Below are 20,700 nucleotides of genomic sequence, written 5' to 3'. Positions count from 1 at the left end.
CATATGCGCATGAAATTTGGACAATGAATAAGTAAGACTGTAAAAGAATCAATGCATTTGAGTTATGTTGTTAAAAGAGAATATTAAATATGCCATGCACCGCCAGAAGAATAAACAAATCTGTTTTGGAAGAAGTACAGGCAGAGTGCTCCTTAGAAGCCAGGATGGCCACACTTCATTTCTCATACTTCGGATACAGTATCAGGAGGGACCAGACCCTGGAAAAGGACACCATTCTTTGTAAAATAGAGGGAGCCCCCCAGCGAGATGGATTGGCCCAGTGGCAGTAGCAATAAACTCAAGGGTAACAATGACTGTGAGGACAGGGCAGGACAAGGCAGTGTTTTCTTCTGTTGTGCTGTGGTCAGAACCGACTCTACAGCACCTAACAACAACAATCCCATCTACTCACCCAAGGCACAGGACTCACCACTTCATACCACACCTCCTGTTAAGTGCACATGCTCGAGAAAGAAGTAAATGACCAGGCAGTATTTTACTCAGTTTAAATGCCCATGCTGGTTTGTGGCCTGGTTTGTGGCTTTTCCTACTTTCACACACCCTGTTCTCACTCGTCCCAAAGGCCCAGGCAGGAAGCTCCTCCTGATCCAAAGGGACACGAGGGGTATTTTGTGCTGATAAGAGCAAAGAACTCCTAGAGAGGCACTCTGCCAGTTGCAGGTTGATCTCCCAGGTGAGCATCTTATTGGCTGAAAGGAACACGAGCATGGAGAAGTCACAAAGAAAACTTTAACAGGACCTAGAAAAGACATTTTCCTTTTATGTGGAGTAATTCACACAGAATCCCAGACTCAGGAAAGCCCTTTATGCTTTGTAATTAAGAGGCTCGGGAGTCCTAAGCCTCATCATTAGAATAGGTTAGAGGTGGTCCATGAATAGTGAAATTCCCAGGGACTAAAACATATATAAGGAGCTCTGGTAGCATAGTAGTTACCAGTCGGGCTGCTAACCTCATGGTCAACAGTTCAAAACTCTCACCTGGTCCACAGAAGAAAGATGAGGCTTTTTGCTCCCATAAAGAGTTACAGCCTCAGAAACCCTATGCAGGGTCACTACAAGTTGGAATCGACTCCATGGCACACCACCACCACCACCACCACAACATATACAGACTCCTGGTGTAGTGCTGTAGGCACAGCACTGGACTTCGAACCACAAAGAAAGCAGTTCAAACCCACCAGCTGCCCTTTGGAAAGCCTATACAGGATTGCTATGAGTTAGAATTGACTTAACAGCAATTGCACTTAACAGCAAAACTTAAAAGCCTGATGTGGGAACCCTGAGACTCAGTGAATAGCTTGGGGGAGGTGAGAGATGAAAATCTGGAATTCAAAACATTTAGCCCACCTGTGAGACAAACTAATCAAGGTGACCCAAATAGCACCTCCCTTCACTACTAGCCCAGCCCCCAGCTGGTCTTACTCACCATCTGTGATGAGAGCTCTGCTGGTCAGAACCTTCCCCAGCATAAACTTCAACACGGCCAGGATGCTGCAAAGGATCCCACTTAAAATGGAGACACTGAACAGGAAATCATCCTGCAATAGAAAGTTAGACATTTCAACAATCCCCCTCCCTTTGGAGAAGATCACCTGCAAACTATTTTCCTTAAAGACCAGCTTGTTTTATAGAATCACTTGGCCATTCTGCCACCAGGTGGGGGTGTAATGCAACGGTTCATACCCAAATTAATTGTGCCATTAAAAAATATGATAAGAAACAGATCATCCAGATTTATTTTTATGTAGAAACCCATTATGTATTTCTTTTCCTGTAAGAGACTCAACTTCCCACTTTTTCTAAAATGATTGGCGATTTCAATTAATAATAGTGTTGGTCAGAATGCTAAGAGCAAGGTGTCTTCTATACAGTTTCTGCAGGTAATTCACAAAATAGACTGAGAATTTTGGAACACAGAATTACACCACTGGCCCATGAACTCTCCAACAGCGACCAAATGCATTTGCCATGTGATCAATTATGACATGAACTACTTCCAGTCATATTTTTTCCCTTAAATTCCCACAAAGCAATTGGGAGCTCAAATATTGCTTTCAAGATGGGGGAAAATATCTAAAAATATAGTCTGTTGTCTTAGCCCTTTCTATAAGTTGATAGCTTACCTTTGCAAGCAAGTGGGTGAGTGTATCTAACTTAAAAGTCAGCCCCACTATCTGCACACATTTAGGTCCAGGACTCTGATTTTGAGGAAATTTGGAGCTCTCATGTACTACTCCCATAAGACAGTCTCTCCATTTAGGATCCATAGCATTTTATCATTCAAATTCCAAAACCTACTGATGGAAAACTAGGAAGACAAACTTGATTAAATGCCCCCCAAAACATAAATTGTAAACTCTAAACCCCAAATAAGCCCTAGTAGTGTAATGGATTACAAGCTGGGCTGCTAACCGCAAGGTCAGTAGTTCAAATCTACCAGTTACACTGAGAGCGGAAAGAGCAGGCTTTCTGCTCCCATAAAGATTTACAGCTTCAGATCGGAAAGGGATCACAGTAGAAGATCCCAGATATAGTGGAGTGGGAGAAAATGTGGAACAGAACTCAAAATTAATAATAATAAAAATAAAGACCGGGTTTACTGGTCAGAAAGAGACTGGAAAAACCTGACTCTCAACCACTCTTCAGGTCTGGAAAGGAACCCACCTTGTAGTCCAATTTTCAGCTAAGCAGTAGATAGGTATATGGTGGGTACGACCACACCAGTGAGGAACAAACCGTCAATCATTCAAAATCAAAAGGGCAGCATTTACCTAAAGACAAAGTTGAGACAGGATGGGAAGGTGGGTGGGAAGCACAGGGAGGAAGCTGGATGACTGGTGTTGCACAGAAGGAACTGCAGTCATGGAGATGAAACAAATGCATGCCTTGTTGACTTTAAAACTGAGGATCCTGTCTGTAAACCTTCACTCAATTCACAATAAAAAGTTAAAGGGGAAAAAAACAAAGATGTGCAGCCTCCGAAACCCTATACAGTATATAGGATAGCTATGAGTCAGAAGCAACTGGGTGGCACACAACCACCTCCACCATACCTATTTGACAATAGTACTTTTTTTGTTGTATTAATGAGACATATCACTGTAGGGTGTGTCTTAAACTAACCACCTTTGAGTTATTGTTGTTTGTTTGTTTGTTTGTTTAAAGCAGATTAGGCACAGAGGAAAATATCATGAAAGGAGGGGAAGACACAGTGGTGTCACTAGGGGCACAAGGGTTGTGGACCTCACTGGGTGACATCGTCAGAGAAGAGACACAAAAAGGAAGATCTATGTAATGTATGTGCAATGCTTCAGCAGATATTTATCATTTTTATAAAAATATCCCTGTGGTTACAACAATAAATACATTTTTCATGAGCCCAGCTAACTCAAATCAATATTTCAAAATGACGTGACAAGAAGGGCACCAATCTCTGCAGCATCCTGTCGCTAAATCCATACACTCAGCTCACTCTTGAAAAAAACACAGCAGAAAAACCCAAATTGAGAGAGTTTATAAAACACCTGGCCACTGCTCCCTGCACACACCCAGGTCATGAGAGACAAGGAATGACCACAAAACTGCCACAGACTGGAGACTAAGGAGATATATATAGCAACTGGGTCTGACCGTGGAAAGTGAGGCATCCATGTTAATGTCATAGATTTGAGAAATGTACTGTGGTGATGTGAAATGTTAACATCAGGAGAAGCTGGGTGAAGGGTATTTGGGAACTCTCTGTGCTAGTTTTGCAGCTCTTCTGTACATGAAATGATTTCAAATTAAAATGCAGTTTCAAATAATCACCATACTGAAGTTTCATGTCCTCAAACTGTCAGTAAGGACTGTGCCAAGTCCACCCTCTGGACAGACCCCAGGTCCCTGCCACATGTGAGGTTACACAAGGAGGGCCACATGGGCAAAAACCTCCCTTTGTTAAGGGATTCACAGCCCAAATGCAGGGTGATGGCACCCAGAGAAAATTACTTGAGTGTGATTTGTTGCTGTTGTTGTTAAGTGCCGTCGAGTTGATTTTGACTCATAGTGACTCTGTATAGGGTTTCCAAGGAGTGGTTGGTGAGCTTCAACAGCCGATCTTGTGGTTCAACCAACCTTTTGGTCTAGTGCTTAACCTAGAGCACCATACCAGGACTCATGAGTGTGACTGTTGTTGTTAAGTGCCATTGAGTCAGTTAGGACTCATAGCAACCTTGTATAGGATTTCTGAGGAGCAGCTGGTGGATTTGAACCACTGACCTCACGGTTCACAGTCCAGTGTTTAGTCTACAGCACTACACCAGGACTCCTGAGTGTGATTAAGGAGCCACATGTCACCATAGTCTCAGATGCTGATTGGCTTGGAGAAAGTGAAAATCAACCAATTAAAGTCCATTTAAGGGGGTTGAACTCTCACTTCGCTTGCTCCACTCCGGAAGCTTTTCTGTCTCACTCTTTGCAAAGCCTTCACTCCTAAAGTATCAGAGGTAGAGAGAGTCCCAGGGAGCTGGGAGACCTTGAGAAAGCTTGCATCTCCTGGGTGCTTATTCAGGGTGTGGCTGATGAGGAGGTAGAGCACTGCTCAAACATGGACTCTCCATCACTGACTGGGGAAGCATACTCCTAAGTAAGTAGACTCCATCAAGTCAGTTCCCATTCATAGTGACCTTGTACAGGGTTTCTGAAGAGCAGCTGGTGGGTTTGAACCACCAACCTTGGGGTTCAAACAGTTCAGTGCTGATCCTACAGGGCCACACAAAAACTCAGAAAACTCCCATTAGCATGAGCATCACAGCTAAGACAATCCTATGTCACAGTTGTACTCTGTAACACATGGGGTAGCAGTGAGTTGGAATAAACTCAACTGCAACTAACAACAACAACCACAACACAACAATTCTGTATCTTGGTATTTACTCAAGGAAAATAAAAGCATATATCCACACAAACATCAGTACGTCAATGCTCTTATTAATTTTCATAACAGTCACAAACGACAAACAACCCATATGTCCACCAACTGGGAATTAGGTAAACAGACTGTGGTATAGCCATACAATGAAATACTACTTATCAACGAAAAAGAATACTGATATATTTAGCAAGAGAATGGCTACATTTCAAAAACACTATGCTAAGTAAGAGAGCAGACACAAGAGACTAAATAGCCACTCACAGAACATTCTAGAACAAGAGAACTATAGTGACAGAAAACAGAACAGGGATTAGGAAGCTGTTGTCAAGTTCCATCTAGTCAGTTCTGTATAGGATTTCTGAGGAGGCGCTGGTGAGTTTGAACCACCGACCTTGTAGTTAGCAGTCCAGTTCTTAATGACTAATAAGAATCAGGGAAATGATAAAAATATTCTATATTTCATTGTGGTAATGGTCCTATCTATGGCTGTATGGTGATGGTCGTGGTGGTGGTATGCCATCAAGTCAGTTCCAACTCATAGTGACCCTGTATAGGGTTTCTGAGGCTGTGAAATCCTTATGGAAGCAGAAAGCCTTATCTTTATCCACAGAGTGTCTGGTAGATTCAAACTGCTGACCTTGGGGTTAGCAGCTCAAAGCACAACCACTATGCTATCAGGGTTCCTATTACTACATACTTCTGTCAAAACCCATCAAATTGTATATTTAAACATGATGAATTTTATTATATGTGCATTATATCTCAATAAAGTTTTTTTTTTTTTTTTTAAGAAAGAAACAATTGATCTTAGGGATCATGAGATGAGAATTATTATTTACATAGCACATTGTATGGACAGTGCCATTACGTACATCCTATGTTGCCACAATATACATGATATACAGTATACGAATGTGAGGCAGACAACAGCCGCTTACATGTATTAAAATGTACAGAAGGGTAGACAGACCAGTGATGAAACATGGCTTCAGATGGGTGGATTCATGACTCAGGTCTCTTGAACTTACTTCCTACTGATGTATTTTCCTGGCTGGATAGACAAATACTCTTTATACACTTATCTCAAAGCAGTTAAGTGTTTCCTGACAATCCTCCCTCCTGAGAAGTGACCACTTCTCCGTCACCCCCACTAGCCCTTGTTCTCAAGGGTCCTGTAAATAACTTTGCACGTGGGTCCTTATTTGTCTCCTTTAGCCGCACTGGGAGCTCCCTGAAGGGTGCGATCCCTCCTTATCCACCTCACTGTCCATCCCCATATTATTCAGAAGCATTTGTGATATAAACTACTACACTGCATAGAAAGACGTCAAAATCACACACACACACAAAGGGGCATTTTCCTAACAGTTGCATGGAACATGCAGAAATGTTTATTCTTGTAGTTATTGGTCATCTTGACCCAAGAAAAACCTAACTCGGTAAAGGCATTCTTGGAATGTGAAGATAGGAGAGGGAAAGACTGAAGTAATAAAGTCTAGATAGTTGGTTTTCTAATGATTACTGAACACTGGAATGAACCCTAGTGTAGGAAGAAGAGCTACCACAGGGACCTTCTGCTTTAGCATCAGTTATTTCCATGAACTTTTGGAGGGAAGTAGAGCAAGGCTGAACTCCTGGAAAGTCTGATGGGTCCTTGGTTGAACAGTTCCTTGTGGCCATATCACCTTCCAATATACCCACAGAAACGAAGTGGGTCTGAACATATTCCTGTCCTCCTGCCAGCAGGAGTGTGGGATGTGCAAAGTTAGGCTGCACAGCTCTTCCCATGCCCATCTCCGAGAGCCCTATGCTCTATGCAAAAATGCATTCTTTCTTTAACTGTAAGAACAAGTAACTGAGTTACATATATACCCCAAGTCCCTCCACCCCCAAGAACCACTACCACCAACCCTCCAGATCTGACCCACCACCAGAGAGAAGCATATCTTCTGAATAAATATGAAACCAGCTGTGATCAGGCTGACCCTGACTCATAACAACCCCATATGTGGAGCACAGAACAGAACTGTGCTCCACAGGATTTTCAGTGACTGATGTTTTACAGGTAGAGCACCAGGCCATTCTTCTGAGGTTCCACTGGGTGGAACTGAACCTTCCACTGTTAGCACATTAACCATTTGAACCACTCAAGGACTCTCAAATAAGACAAAGAAGGTTTCAATATCATAAAGCATTATATCATAAAGATCATTAGAACTGGAAGAAGACTTAGAAGAAACAGAGACTTCCAGAGGGAAGTGACTCCCTCAAAGAGAACAGGGAGATAGAATCAGGTGTCTGTGTTCCCAGCTTCTCCCTCAACAATCTGACACTACAACATCCGGATTCGCAAAGTGCAGATCTCTAAAACTCAGGTGCATTCTCTAGCTGCTGTTGTTGTTGTTAAGTGCCTTCGAGTCAGTTCCGACCCATAGCGACCCTGTACAGGGTTTTCGAGGGTGTAAATCCTTACGGGAGTAGAAAGCCTCATCTTTCTCCCGCAGAGCAGCTGGTAGTTTCGAACTGCTGACCTTAAGGTTCACAGCCCGATTCGTAACCATTACGCTACCAGAGCTCCTTGGTGTCCCCAAAAACAGTTGTTCTGTGGGCTGCGTGCATGAAGCAAGGGGCGGGGGGAGGCTACTGGCCCCTTCCATCTTCTTTTGATGCTTTCTGCATCATTCAATACTCTGCCCAAAGAATTCTTTAGTATTGCAAGTTGAGGCTTGAGTTTTTTCCTTCACTTCCCTCAGCTTGAGGAATGCTGAACATGTTCTTCCCTTTTGGTTTTCTAACTCCAGGTCTTTATACATTTCACCACAATATTTGACTGTTTCTTCTCAAGCTGTCTTTTGAAATTTTCTAATGCAATACAACATTTGATTTCTTGGCTGCTGCTTCCAAGCATGCTGATGGTTGATATGAGCAAAATATTTTTTTTTTTTATAACTTCAATCCTTTCTCCATTTACATGGATGTTGTTTATTGGTCCAGTGGTGAGGATTTTTGTTTTTTTTATAATGAGGTACAACCCATACCTAAGGCTGTGGTCTTTGATACTCATCAGTAAGTATTTTAAGTCCTCTTCACTTTCAGCAAACAAGGTTGAATCACGTGCAGGTTGTTAATGAGTATTCTCCAATCCCAATGCCATGTTCTCCTTTCTATAATCCAGATTCTTGGATTATTTGCTCAGCATACAGATTGAATAAGTATGATGAAAGAATACAATGCTGGTGCACACCTTTCTTAATTTTAAACCATTTGGTGTTCCCTTGTTCTGTTTGAACAACTGACTCTTGGTCTTTGTACAGGTTCCTCATGAGAACAATTAAGTGTTCTGGAATATTCATTCTCTGCAATGTTGTTCGTAGTTTATCATGATCCACACAATCAAAAGTCTTTGCACAGTCAATAAAGCACAGGTAAACATCTTTCTGGTATTCTCTGCTTTCAGCCAAAACTTATCTTCTAGTCTTAGGTCTTTAGTGTCTTAATGCATTAAATCTGTTCTTCGGATAGTCTCTAAATTCAGGTGGGATATGTTCACAGTCATGTTTTGGCTCTCATGAACTTGTTTTAATTTTCTTCAGTTTCAGTCTGAACTAGCAGATGAGAAATAGATGGTCTATTCCACAATCTGCCCCTGGCCTTGTTTGTCTGATGATATGGGGCTTTTCCATGTCTCTTTCCACAAATGTAGTCCATATCTGGTGAGGTCCTTGTGTATAGCCATCTTTTATGTTGTTTAAAGAAGGTATTTGCAATGAACAGGTCTTTGGCCTTTCAAAATTCTATCATGTGATCTCTGGCATCATTTCTCTTAGTAAGGCCATATTTTCCAACTACTAATATTTCCTTTTTGTTTTCAACTTCTGCATTCCAATCGCCAGCAATTATCAACACATCTCGATTGCATGTTTGATCAATTTCAGACTGAAGAAGTTGGTAGAATTTCATAATAACTGCCTTTAGTGGTTGGTGTGTCAGTGTGAATAATAGTGTTATTAACTTGTTTTCCTTGTAGGCATATGGATATTGTCCTATAGCAGACAGCGTTGTACTTCAAACAGATCTTGATATGTTGTTTTGGTGATAAATGAAACACTGTTTCTCCTCAATTTGTCATTCCCAGTTTAGTAAACCATGTGATTGTAAGATTCAAAATGGCCAATACTAGTCCGTTTCAGCTCACTAATACCTAGGATATCGATGTTTATGCATTCTAATTCAGTTTTGACAACTTCCAATTTTTCTAAATTTCTATTTAGTTACATTTCATGTTCTGATTACCATGGATGTTTACAGCTGTTTCTCCTCATTTTGAGTTGTGCCCCATCATCCCGAAGGCTTTACTCCATTCATGTCATCAGGGTCAATTCTATTTTGAGGAGGCAGCTCTTCCCCAGATTTATTTTGAGTGACTTCCAACCTGAGAGGCTCATCTCCTGGTATAATATTTGACAATATTCTGATGCTCTTCATCATGTTTAAATATTCAATATTCTGGTTCTATTTAACAGTGCCCCACTGCTATTCATAAGGTTTTCCGTGACTAAATATTTGGGAATAGTCTGTCTCTCCTTCTTTCTAGTCTGTCTCCATCTGGAAGCTCAGCTGAGACCTGTCCACCATGGGTGACACTGCTGGTATTTAAAATACTGGGGGCATAGCTTCTAGCATCACAGCAACTCACAAGCCACCACAGTGTGACAAACTGACAGAAGAGTGGTAGGTTTCACCAAATATAGCAGGCTAATTTTTAAGCTGATATTTTATATCACCCATGAATGATAAGTGCCATGGACTGCCAAAAGAACCAATAGATCTGTTTTGGAAGAAGTGCAGCCAGAGTGCTCCTTGGAGGCCAAGATGGCTAAGCTTCGTCTCTCATACTTTGGACATATTGTCCGGAGGAAACGGTCACTGGAGAAGGATGTCATGCTGGGTAAGGTGGAGGGTCAGAGAAAAAGAGGAAGACCCCCAATGAGATGGATTGGCCAGGTGGCATCATTGATGGACTCAAGTGTGGCAGCCGTAGTGAGGTTGGCCCAGGATCGGACATTGTATCGTTCTGCTGTACATGGGGTTGCTATGAGTCGGTTCCGACTCGATGGCACCTGGCAACAACAATATGAATGATATAATATCTCAATAGCCCTTGGCAGAAAAAAGGTTTCCACCCCTTCTCTAGTGTTTTCCCTTTCAGGACAGTTGGTAGTTCTTCTGGTCTCAGAGTCATGAAGACTAATGTTCTCATGTTCCATTAGCCCATTGGACTAACTTATTCCAAGTCTTTTCAATTCTTACCATTCTGCTCTCTTCCACACATGGAGGGACTAATAGCTGCACCTTAGGTGACCGCTCATGAGACTTCAAGATCCCAGATGCTACTCACCCAGAGGGATGTAGAACATTATCTTTGTGGACTATGTTATACCAATTGGCCATGGTGTCCCCTGAGACTATGGTCCTAAGTCCCAAGACCATCACCACTTGTTGAAGAGACTATCTTTTCCCCATTTAATGTGTTTTGGCCCTTTGTCAAAGATCAGTTGACTCTATGTGGATGGATTTACTTCTGCATTCTCAATTCTGTTCCATTGATCTAAGTATCTTTCATTGTACCTGCACCAGGCTGTTCTGACCACTGTGGCTGTATAGTAGATCAGGGAGTAAAAGGAATTCAATTTTGTTCTTCTTACGCAGTGCTTTGATGATCTGAGATCTCTTTTTCTTTCCACATAAAGTTCATGATCATTTTTTCCATTTCTTTAAGGAATGATGTTGGACTCTGGATTGGTATTGCTTTATATCTAGATTGCTTTAGGGAGTACTGACGTTTTCAAAATGTTAAGTCTTCCTATCCATAAGCATGGTGTAACCTTCCATTTTTGTAAATCTCTTTTGGTTTCTTTTAGTAGTGTTTTGTATGGTTTTTTGTATAGGTCTTTTGTTTCTCTGATTAGATTTATTCGTAAGTATTTCATCTTCTGGGTGGCTATTGTCTACCTAGCTTCTTTTTCATAGCTATCTTTATCAGTATAGAGGAACCCCACTGATTTTTGTATATTGATCTTGTGCCCTGCAATTTCACTGACTGTCATGAGCTCCAATAATTTTCTTGCTGAGTCTTTAGGATTTTTTATGTATAGGATCATGTCATCTGCAAATAGTGCCTGGCTTCTTCTTTGCCAGTTTGGATGACTTTAATTGCTTTTCTTGCCTTATAGCTCTGGCTAAGACTTCCAACACAATATTGAATGTTATTGTTGTTGTTAAGTGCCGTCAAGTCAATTTCGACCTATAGCGACCCTGTATAGGGTTTCCAAGGAGTGGCTAGTGAGTTTGAACCACCAACTTTGCAGTTAAAGACGACTTTGCAGTCTGATGCATTAGCCCACAATGCCACACCAGGACTCCACAATATTGAATAGGAGTGGTGATAAAGGGCATCCTTGTCTGTTTCCTGCTAGCAAAGATAATGTTTCAATTTCTCTCCACTGAGAGTAATGTTGGCTGTTGTATATATGTTCTTAATTATGTTGAAGAATTTCCTTTCAATTCTTGAGGTTTGTTTGTTTTTTTTAATCAAGAATGGGTGTTGAATTTTATCAGATGTCTTTTCTGCATCAATTTGATCATGTGGTTCCTTTGTTTTATTAATATGTGGATTACACTGATTGTTTTTCTAATATTGAACCATCCTGGTATCCCTGGTATGAATTCCACTTGATGTATTATCTTTTCATATGTTGTTGAATTCTATTGGGCAGGATTTTGTTGAGAACGTTTACGTCTATGTTCATGAGGAATATTGGTCTTTACTTTTCTTTTGTGAGTGATGATGTCCTTGCCTGGTTTTGGTATGAGGCTTATGTGTGATTCATAAAATATATTTGGGAGTTTCCCATCCTTTTCTTAGTTCTGTAATAGTTTGAGTAAAATTGGTGTCAGCTCTTTTCTGAATGATTTGTAAAATTCACTCAAAAAGTTATCTGGGCCTGGACTCTTTTTGAGATTTTTAATGACCTGATCAATTTCTTGTTTTGTTATAGGTTTGTTCAGGTTTTCTGCTTCACTCTGCATTATTTTGGTTGGTTATTTTTTTTTTAAAATTTTTTCCTTTTCTTCTAAATTTTCAAATTTATTGGAGTACAACTCTTCATAGTATTCTGTTATTATCCCTTTTATTTCTGCTGATTCTGTTGTGATGTCACCCATATCCTTTCTTATACACGTTATTTGCTTGTTCCCCCTCTTTTCTTTTGTAGATTTGCCAATTTTGTTAATCTTTTCAAAGAACCAACTTCCTGAATTGTTGATTCTCTATAATGTTCTTCAGTTTTCTAATTCATTTATTTCTGTTCTGATCTTTATTATTTCTTTTCTTCTGGTGACTGCAGGCTTACTTTGCTGGTCTTTTTCTAATTGTTGGAGATGTGTTGATTTTGGTTCCTTCTTTTGGGATGTGAGCATTTATTGCTGTAAATTGCCCTCTGAGTACTGCTTTTACTGTGTCCCAAAGGTTTTAGTATGTTGTGTTTTCATTCTCATTTGCTTCAAGAAATTTTTTTAATTTCATTTTTTTACTTGTTCTACTACCCAGTAGCTTTTAAGCAGGGTGTTATTGTGCTGTTGAGTGCTCTGTATAAAATGTGTGAGGTCAATTTAATTGATCACAATGTTTTTTAGTTCCTCTGGGTCTTGTTGAATCTCTTTCTGGTTGTTCTGTCTTGTTTAGAAAATGGTGTATTAACATCTCCTAGATTCATTTTGGAAGAAGTGCAGCCAGAGTGCTCCTTGGAGGCCAAGATAGCCAAACGTCATCTCTCATACTTCGGACATATTGTCAGGAGGGACCAGTTGCTGGAGAAGGCTATCATGTTAGGTAAGTGGAGGATCGGAGAAAAAGAAGACGACCCCCAACGAGATGGATTGGCCAAGTGGCAGCATCAATGGACTCAAGTGTGGCAACAGTAGTGAGGTTGGCCCAGAATTGGGCAGTGTTTCATTCTGTTGTGCATAAGGTCACTATGAATCAGTACCGACTTGATGGCACCTAACAACAACAACTATTATTGTAGTCCTGGTGTGGCATACTGATGTGGCACTGTGGGTTAATGCACTGGACTGCAAAGTGTGTTTGAACCACAATGTCAGCAGTTCAAGCTCACCAGTAACTCCTTGGAAACGTTATACAAGGTCACTGTGGCTCTCCCCTTACTGAGGACTCTCTGGGTGATGCAAATGGTTAATGCACCTAGCTGCTAACCAAAAGGTTGGTAGTGCATGTTTACCCAGAAATGCCTCTGGTTATCCACCTGTGAAAAACCAGCTATTGGAAATCCTAAGACCACTTAGAAAAAGAGGGAGAAAATGGTTGCACCACCAGATAAATGTCATCAATGCCCTTGAATTATACGTGTGGAAAGTGTTGAGTGAGTGTTCTGCTGTGTACATTCTCAACAGTGGAGGCCTGGTGTGGCATTGTAGGATGAGCAGTGGACTGCTAACCATCAGTTTGTTGGTTCAAGCCCATTCACACTCCTCAGAAACCCTATACAGGGTTGCTATGAGTTGGAAATGAATCGGCAGCACTAAACAACAATAATTCTCAACAACAACAAAGTACACAGAAAGGGGTGATGGAGAGAGAGAAAAAGAAAAAAGAGAGAAAACCCTGTGGAGCACAGTTCTCCTCTGACACACATACGGTCACCATGATTCAGGATCAACAAGAAGACAGCTGCTGGTTGGTTTGGTTTGGTTTGGTTTTGACTTAGAGACCATATGCCTTCACTGAGACGGTACCTTCAGGCCAAACCATAAGAGTGAACTGAGCACACATGGAGATGCTGCTAGAACACTTACTTACTTCCTTCATTAGGATCTAGGAGCAGCCTCAGAGAAGAGGGGTTCTTAGATCTGACCAAGACGTCAGCTCTCGGGATCTCAATACAACTTTCCAACTCAGTGGTGAGTCCCACCCTTACCCACCATCATCCCACCCAATACCAATACAGAGGTGGCCAGTACCTGCAAGTCAAATTCCTCTTCCGACTGATTCTGTTGCCATGGAAAGGGAACTGTCCTCTTTCTAGCTGGTCAGCAGCAGCATTCTCTAGCACTATGACCCTGAGTGTCTCTGCCCCTCCTGACATCACCCCCTTTCACATACAGCCTCATCTGCAGGTTTTTTTATTTTTGTGGACTACACAGGAAAACCTTTTGTAGAAATAAAATGTTTTTTGTGTTTTTTCCCCACAGTGCCAGATATCACTTTCTCCTGCATTTAAAGTTATTCCTTATTACACATGACACCAGCAGCTGCCATTCTGGGCTGCAATGAACTGTGCCAATAATAGCAAACAAAGGCCATTTCTGAAAATCCAACCTATTTCTTCCCTCAAAGACCAGCACTTTCCTTTGTCATGAGACATGTGACTGCAAATGGGGAAATATGGTGGCTCGCTTGCCTGTTCCTGCAAAAAGGCATCCTTTGCCTTCCTAATGAGGACGAATTTCAAGTCATCCTAACACTACATGGGTTCTACTATTACCAAGGGCATGCTAGTGATGGCTGAATAATAAGTATATATCGATTTATGGTCCCAGGTGAAATTAAAACAGTCATTCTCTGCCTCAGATCTTTTCATCTTCCTCCTGGCAGATGAGGAAAACTGGCAGATGTGAAGGAAATTACGCCAAGCACAAGCCCTCAATTTCCCCCTGGTTATTAAATTATATTGACAAATTGCCATGGATTCACATTAAATGACTTTCTGATTTTTAAATTAGTATCAGACCATTTCCATGTTGGGAGAGTCATGAGTTGGTGTTTAGACAATCAGGTAAGCAGCCTGAAGCCTCCTTGACCAGTGAAAATTGGGATCACAGGCTGAGCCTGGTCCCCAGCAGCCCCTGCATGGGTCAGCAGGCCTGGCAGTTGGGACCCTGTAAAGTCTTGTGAAGGGAGCAGGTATCTGGCTCCAGAGGTACCAGAATGCTGTGGTCAGCAGGTTCACTGAGGAGGTTGGAGCCATAGCCAGGGAGAGACAAGGAAGATACAATGAAGTTCTTAGCTAGCACTGAAGGTCAACCTGGCTTCCATTACTCAAATTATCAGTCAGATTTCTGATTTCTGATCCAAGATAAGGAGTGCAAGAGTCTCAAGCCAAGTGCAAGGCTCACTGGGATCAAGCTCTGGAATCTCTGAATGCTGTCAAAGGATCTGAGATGAGCCACCCTGACTGGACAGCTTCTTTGGAGGCAGCCTCAAGAAACCCAGCGGTCCCATGACCAAGAGGCGAGGATTCCCTAAAGCCAGACCCAAATATAACATTCTTTCTGCTATGTGGCACTGTATGATAAGCACTAGACTGCTAACCACAAGGTCAGTGGTTCAAACCCAGCATCTCTACTCAAAAACTCTATCTATGTAGGGTCGTTATAAGGCAGGACCAACTAGACAGCGCTTCACAACAGCTAACCTCTCAAACACAGAGGGACTGTCATCCTCAACAGATCTGCTTTGCAGGCCAGGAGGGCCCTGGCTGCCTCCTTTGGCTTTCTGTGTTAGTATGAATAACAGTAATAACTGTGCAAAACCAACTAACCCAAACGTACTGCCATCAAGCCGGTTCTGACTCATGACAACCTCAGGCGTGACAGAGCAAAACTCTTCCACAAGGTCTTGATAGTCTAGAATCTTATGGCAGTTGATTGCCAGTCCTTGCTCTGAAGGCACCTCTAGGTCATTTGTACTGCCAACCTCTCTGAGAGTAGCTGAGCACAAACCTTAATCATAATATAAGACCAGGCATTAGAAGCAAGCCTGTTTTCCAAATGCTTCATAAACAGTCTTATTTTATTTTAAACAATCATTGCAAGACCTCTGCTAGGCAGAAATTAAGACCCTAAATAGAGAAGCTAAGCATCCCCTCTAGGGCCAAGCCTCACAGCTAGTCAGTGATGTTGAATATACTCAGACCTTCCACTGAATGACTTAAAATCCAATGCCCTTCATTACCTAAAAAATGTAGCACTCTTCCTATACTGTTAAGTGATGTCCCAAATTTAAGAATTTAAGCTTTTGCCAAAAAAGGCAATAAAAGAACAAGTCATTCACAATGCTACAAAAGTCCATTCATATATGTGAAGATGCCTCAAAAATCAGATTGGACTCTAGTTAGGAATATGGAATGAGAGCATACATTCAGCTTTTGTAAGCCCACTAATTGGAAGCATGGGGACTGTTTCTGGGGTGTGAACCCACAAAGACAAAGAAAATAAGAGAAGGGTGTCAGCCACAAAGCTGTTAGTGGTGGAGAAGGAGCCAAAACAGTGGTAGCTGCCTTAGTGGAGCAGAGATTGCTGGGATTCCGAGGCTGAGTAGAGAAGTCGAGATGTCAGGTCTCCCCAAGACTCAGGAATTGCTGCCATCTGGCAACCCTAGATGTGGTGCAGGAGATGAAGCTGAAAACAGGAGAATGCCTGACAATGCCTTGAAGAAGTTTAAATTCCCTCTTCCCCCACCCAGTCCTTAGACTGCTGTTGCCAGCAGGGTCCAAAGCTGAAGATGTTTTCACAGCCGAGAATGAAATAAAGGATAGGTCTCTGTACCCGGCACACCCGGCTTAGCTGCGAGTGGTGGTGGTGGTTGTTGTTAAGTGCTGTCAAGTCAGTTCCAACTCATAGTGACCCTGTACAGGGTTTCCCAGGAACAGCTGGTGGGTTTGAACTGCCAATCTTGTGGTTAACAGTCCAATGCTTATGGTATTGAAAATAGAGAAATTACTGAATTTGCATGCATATATGTTTTTTCCAAACTATGCAATCCCCTTGCACATTAGTCTCCTATGCTTTCTGTGCATTATTTGCATGGGTGCTTACATGTGAAAAATACGGTAATTGTGTTCATCTACTTGCTCTGGTAGCGTAATGGTTACGAATCGGGCTGTGAACCTTAAGGTCAGTGGTTCGAAACTACCAGCCGCTCCGCGGGAGAAAGATGAGGCTTTCTACTCCCGTAAGGATTTACACCCTCGGAAACCCTGTACAGGGTCGCTATGGGTCGGAACCGACTCAACGGCACTTAACAACAACAACAACTTGCTCTGGGAGATGTACTGGCACGGTGCTATAGAATAAGCACTGGACTGTTAACCACAAGGTCGATGGTTCAACCACACCAGCTGTTCCTCGGAAACCCTATGCAGGGTTGCTATGAGTCAGAATCAACTCAATGGCTCTTAAAAACAACAACCCACTCTGGGAGATTGATTGAACAATCTTAAGCTTGCCCCAAGAAAGAGCTTACAAAATGACTTTGTTGAGTCAGTTCCGCCTCATAGGTACCCTGTCTAGGGTTTTCGAGAAGCGGCTGGTGGATCTGAACCACCGACATTGCAGTTCAAACTGACCTTGTGATCTAATGCTTATCCTATAGCTCCACACCAGGACCTCAGAAAATGACTTTAACTGTATAAAAGAAAATACAAGAGGGGCTTCAAAAAGTTCCTGGGGGGAAAAAAAAGTTCCTGGAAAAATCTATTATATTTTAATTTCATTTTCCATTACTCTTTTGAAGCCCCCTTGATTAGACTAAGGAGCCCTGGTGGCATTATGGGTCAGGTATTGGTCTGCTAACCAAAGCACCTGTGGTTTAAGCTCACCAGAATAGACAGATAAGGCTGTCTGCTCCCAATTTATACTCTCAGAAACCCTTTATAGGGTTGCTAAGAGTCGGAATCAACTTGATGGCAGTTGGTTAAGTTTGTAGAGACTAAAGGAGCCCTGGTTGTGCTGTGGAATAAGCAGCAGGCTGCCAACCTCAAGGTCTGTAGTTCAAACCTACCAGCTGTTTCGATGGAGAAAGATGAGGCTCGCCGCTCCTATACAAATTTATTTACAGTCTCTGACACCCTATATGGAATCCTGGTGTGGTGCTATAGGATAAACACTGGACTGCTAACCAACCACAAGGTTGGTGGTTCAAACTCACCAGCTGTTCTTCGGAAACCCCATATAAGCTAGCTATGGGTCAAAACTGACTTGATGGCACTTCACAACAACACAGAACCTTACGGAGGATTGCTGTGAGTATCAACAACAGTGTGGGCTGGGTTTGGTTTGGCTTGTAGAGACAAACAAGGTATAATCAATTATGTTACTATATGTTGTTGCTATTGTTGCTATTAAGTGCTGTCTAGTCAGTTCTGACTCATAGTGACCCTGTGTCGCTTCCAAGGCTTTTTCTTCCATGGCGGGCCTGGTGGGTTCGAACCGTCAATCTTGGAATTAGCAGTCCAGTGCTTATCCTGCAGAGCCACGAAGCTCCCTGAGTTAATATATGTTGTTGTTGTTATGTGCCGTGGAGTCTGTTCTGACTCATAGTGACCCTATTCAGGGTTTCCGAGGCTGTAAATCTTTATGGGAGCAGAAACAGCTAGTAGTTTCGAACTGCTGACCTTGCGGATCGCAGCCCGATTCGTAACCACTATGCTACCAGAGCTCCTTAAATAAGTATGGTGAAAAAATACATAGTTAATAAAAATTTAAAACTCTGTTATTGAAATGTAAGTGCTTCTAAATTAATGCATTAAATGGCAAACTCTAACCACAGATCAAAGTATGATCATTTTGAAGTTGGGATGAGCATAAGTAATATTGGGAGATATCTGCTAAAACCAAACTCTGGTTTTTATTGGTGACAAAATCAGAAGTACTGCAAATATGAGTAATAATAATGTAATTTGCTGCCTGATAATGTGATTGAAGAAATTGCTAAATTTCAGATAGAGGTTAAATGAAAATAAAGATATATTCTTTTTCCAATTCCAGTCATGGGTTCCCTATATTGCACACATGGGCACAAATGCCAGGCTAAGAATCTTGCCGTAGAACTAAGGTTTGACGAGCCTACCTACACACAATTGAAGCTTCTTCTTAAATTTTGTCAGCTGATAGTCACCAGACTTCTGGGAAGCCAAAACAGCAGAAACCTGTTACGTGGCAGAAATAGACGTGTAGGGAGAAGACAGCGTCAAAGTCATCACTGACACAAAAGAGCGAGCACTGCCAGACAAGAGAAGCATATTATGAGGACCAGACAAGAAAAAAAGAATGTTTAAAAATTACAACTGAAATAACATAATAACCATTTAATATGAGCATCGGAAGATAAGTTTGAGGAACTCTCTCAGGAAGTAGAACAAAAAGACATAAAACAGTGAGAAAATTAGAGTATCAGTCCAGGAGGATTAACATTTTAGTAACAGTAAGCCCCAAAAGAGATACAGAAAACAAAAGTGGAAGGGAAAATGGTAAAACAATTCAGGAACCTCTCCCAGAACTGATGGACATATATTCCAGAGTGAAAGGGTCGGAATGACCAGCACACAGAGGAGAGGTGGGGGGACCTCACCACCTCTCACAAATGGTAAGCTTTCAGAGTACTGAGGACAAGCAGAAGATCTTACAAGCATCCAGAGAAAGAGAGATAGAGAGAGAGAAAGTTGCATTTTGGGTTTTTGTTTGTTTTGATTTTGTTAAAAAGGGCACTATATTTCTCAAAAGCAATTAGAAGACAACAGATTTTCCCTTCACAATCCTGAGGAAAACTCATTTCAACAGGTGTGAGGATTTTACTAACATAATCAAATATGTAAAGTCTCAAAAAATTTTTTTGCTTTCCCTGAGCATGTTTTCAGGAAGCTACCAGACAACAAAGTAAACTAAGAAAGACAAAAACATAGAAAATGAGATGGAACCAACTAGAGAAGTAAAAGAAATCCTCAGGGATCTCAAGACGACAGCCTACAACATGCTTAATCCAAGCCAGAGCAAATGTTGAAACCTCAGAGGATGAAACTGGAAGAATATCTATAGTGTTCAAATATATCCAGAAGAGGTTTACTTAACATGGCCAAAATTAGACCTTCAATTAATGGTATGTCAAAAACCAAGTTAAAATACAAAAGCTAGGAAAATAGATATAGAGATGATGATATTCTATTAAGTGCCTCACTTCGGTATCAACTCACAGCAACCCTATGTACAACAGAATGAAACACTACCAGGTCCTGTGCCAACCTCACCATTGTTGCTATGTTTGAGCCCATTTCTGCTGTCACTGTACCAATCTATCTCGCTGGGGGTCTTCCTCTTTTTCTCCAACCCTTCACTTTACCAAACTTGATATCCTTCTTCAGGGAATGCTCCTTCCTGATAATATGTCTGAAGTATGGAAGACAAAGCTTGGCCATCCTGGCTTCCAAGGGTATTCTATCTTCTTCCAATACAGATTGGTTTGTTCTTTTGGCAGGCCATCATAATTTTAATATTCTCCAATTTCATAACTCAAATGCATCAATTATTCTAAGCTCTTCCTTATTCGCTATCTAACTTTCACATGTATGAGGTCATTGAAAATACCATGGCTTGGGCCAGGCGCACCTTAGTCCTCAAACTGACATATTTGCTCTTCAACACTTTAAAAGAGGTCTTGTGCAACAGATTTATTTACCCAATGCAACTTGTCATTTGATTTCTGGACTGCTGCTTCAAATAGTGTTGATTGTTGATCCAAGAAAAATGAAGTCTCTGACAACTTCAACCTTTTTTTTCATTTATATGGTTATTATTTATTAGTTCAGTGGCAAGAATTTTTGCTGGTAGCGTAGTGGTTACAAATCGGGCTGCGAACCTTAAGGTCAGCAGTTCGAAACTACCAGCTGCTCCGCGGGAGAAAGATGAGGCTTTCT

The 20,700-nt window shown here is 41.6% G+C and overlaps 1 protein-coding gene across 1 annotated transcript in view; it reads right to left on the bottom strand.

The window, feature by feature from the left end:
- The window catches only part of TMEM163 (transmembrane protein 163), a 295,491-nt gene that overhangs the window by 14,891 nt on the left and 259,900 nt on the right, over positions 1-20,700 (bottom strand). Inside the window, exon 6 of the mRNA XM_006834587.1 lies at positions 1,448-1,559. Within this exon, the coding sequence (XP_006834650.1) occupies positions 1,448-1,559 (112 nt within the window). The remainder of the gene's footprint in view (positions 1-1,447; positions 1,560-20,700) is intronic.

The sequence above is a fragment of the Chrysochloris asiatica genome, unplaced genomic scaffold (assembly GCF_000296735.1).
Source record: "Chrysochloris asiatica unplaced genomic scaffold, ChrAsi1.0 scaffold00012, whole genome shotgun sequence".
In the NCBI taxonomy this organism is placed as follows: domain Eukaryota; kingdom Metazoa; phylum Chordata; class Mammalia; order Afrosoricida; family Chrysochloridae; genus Chrysochloris; species Chrysochloris asiatica.
The sequence above is the reverse complement of the archived record's forward strand: the minus strand, read 5'-3'. Positions and strand labels throughout refer to the sequence as shown.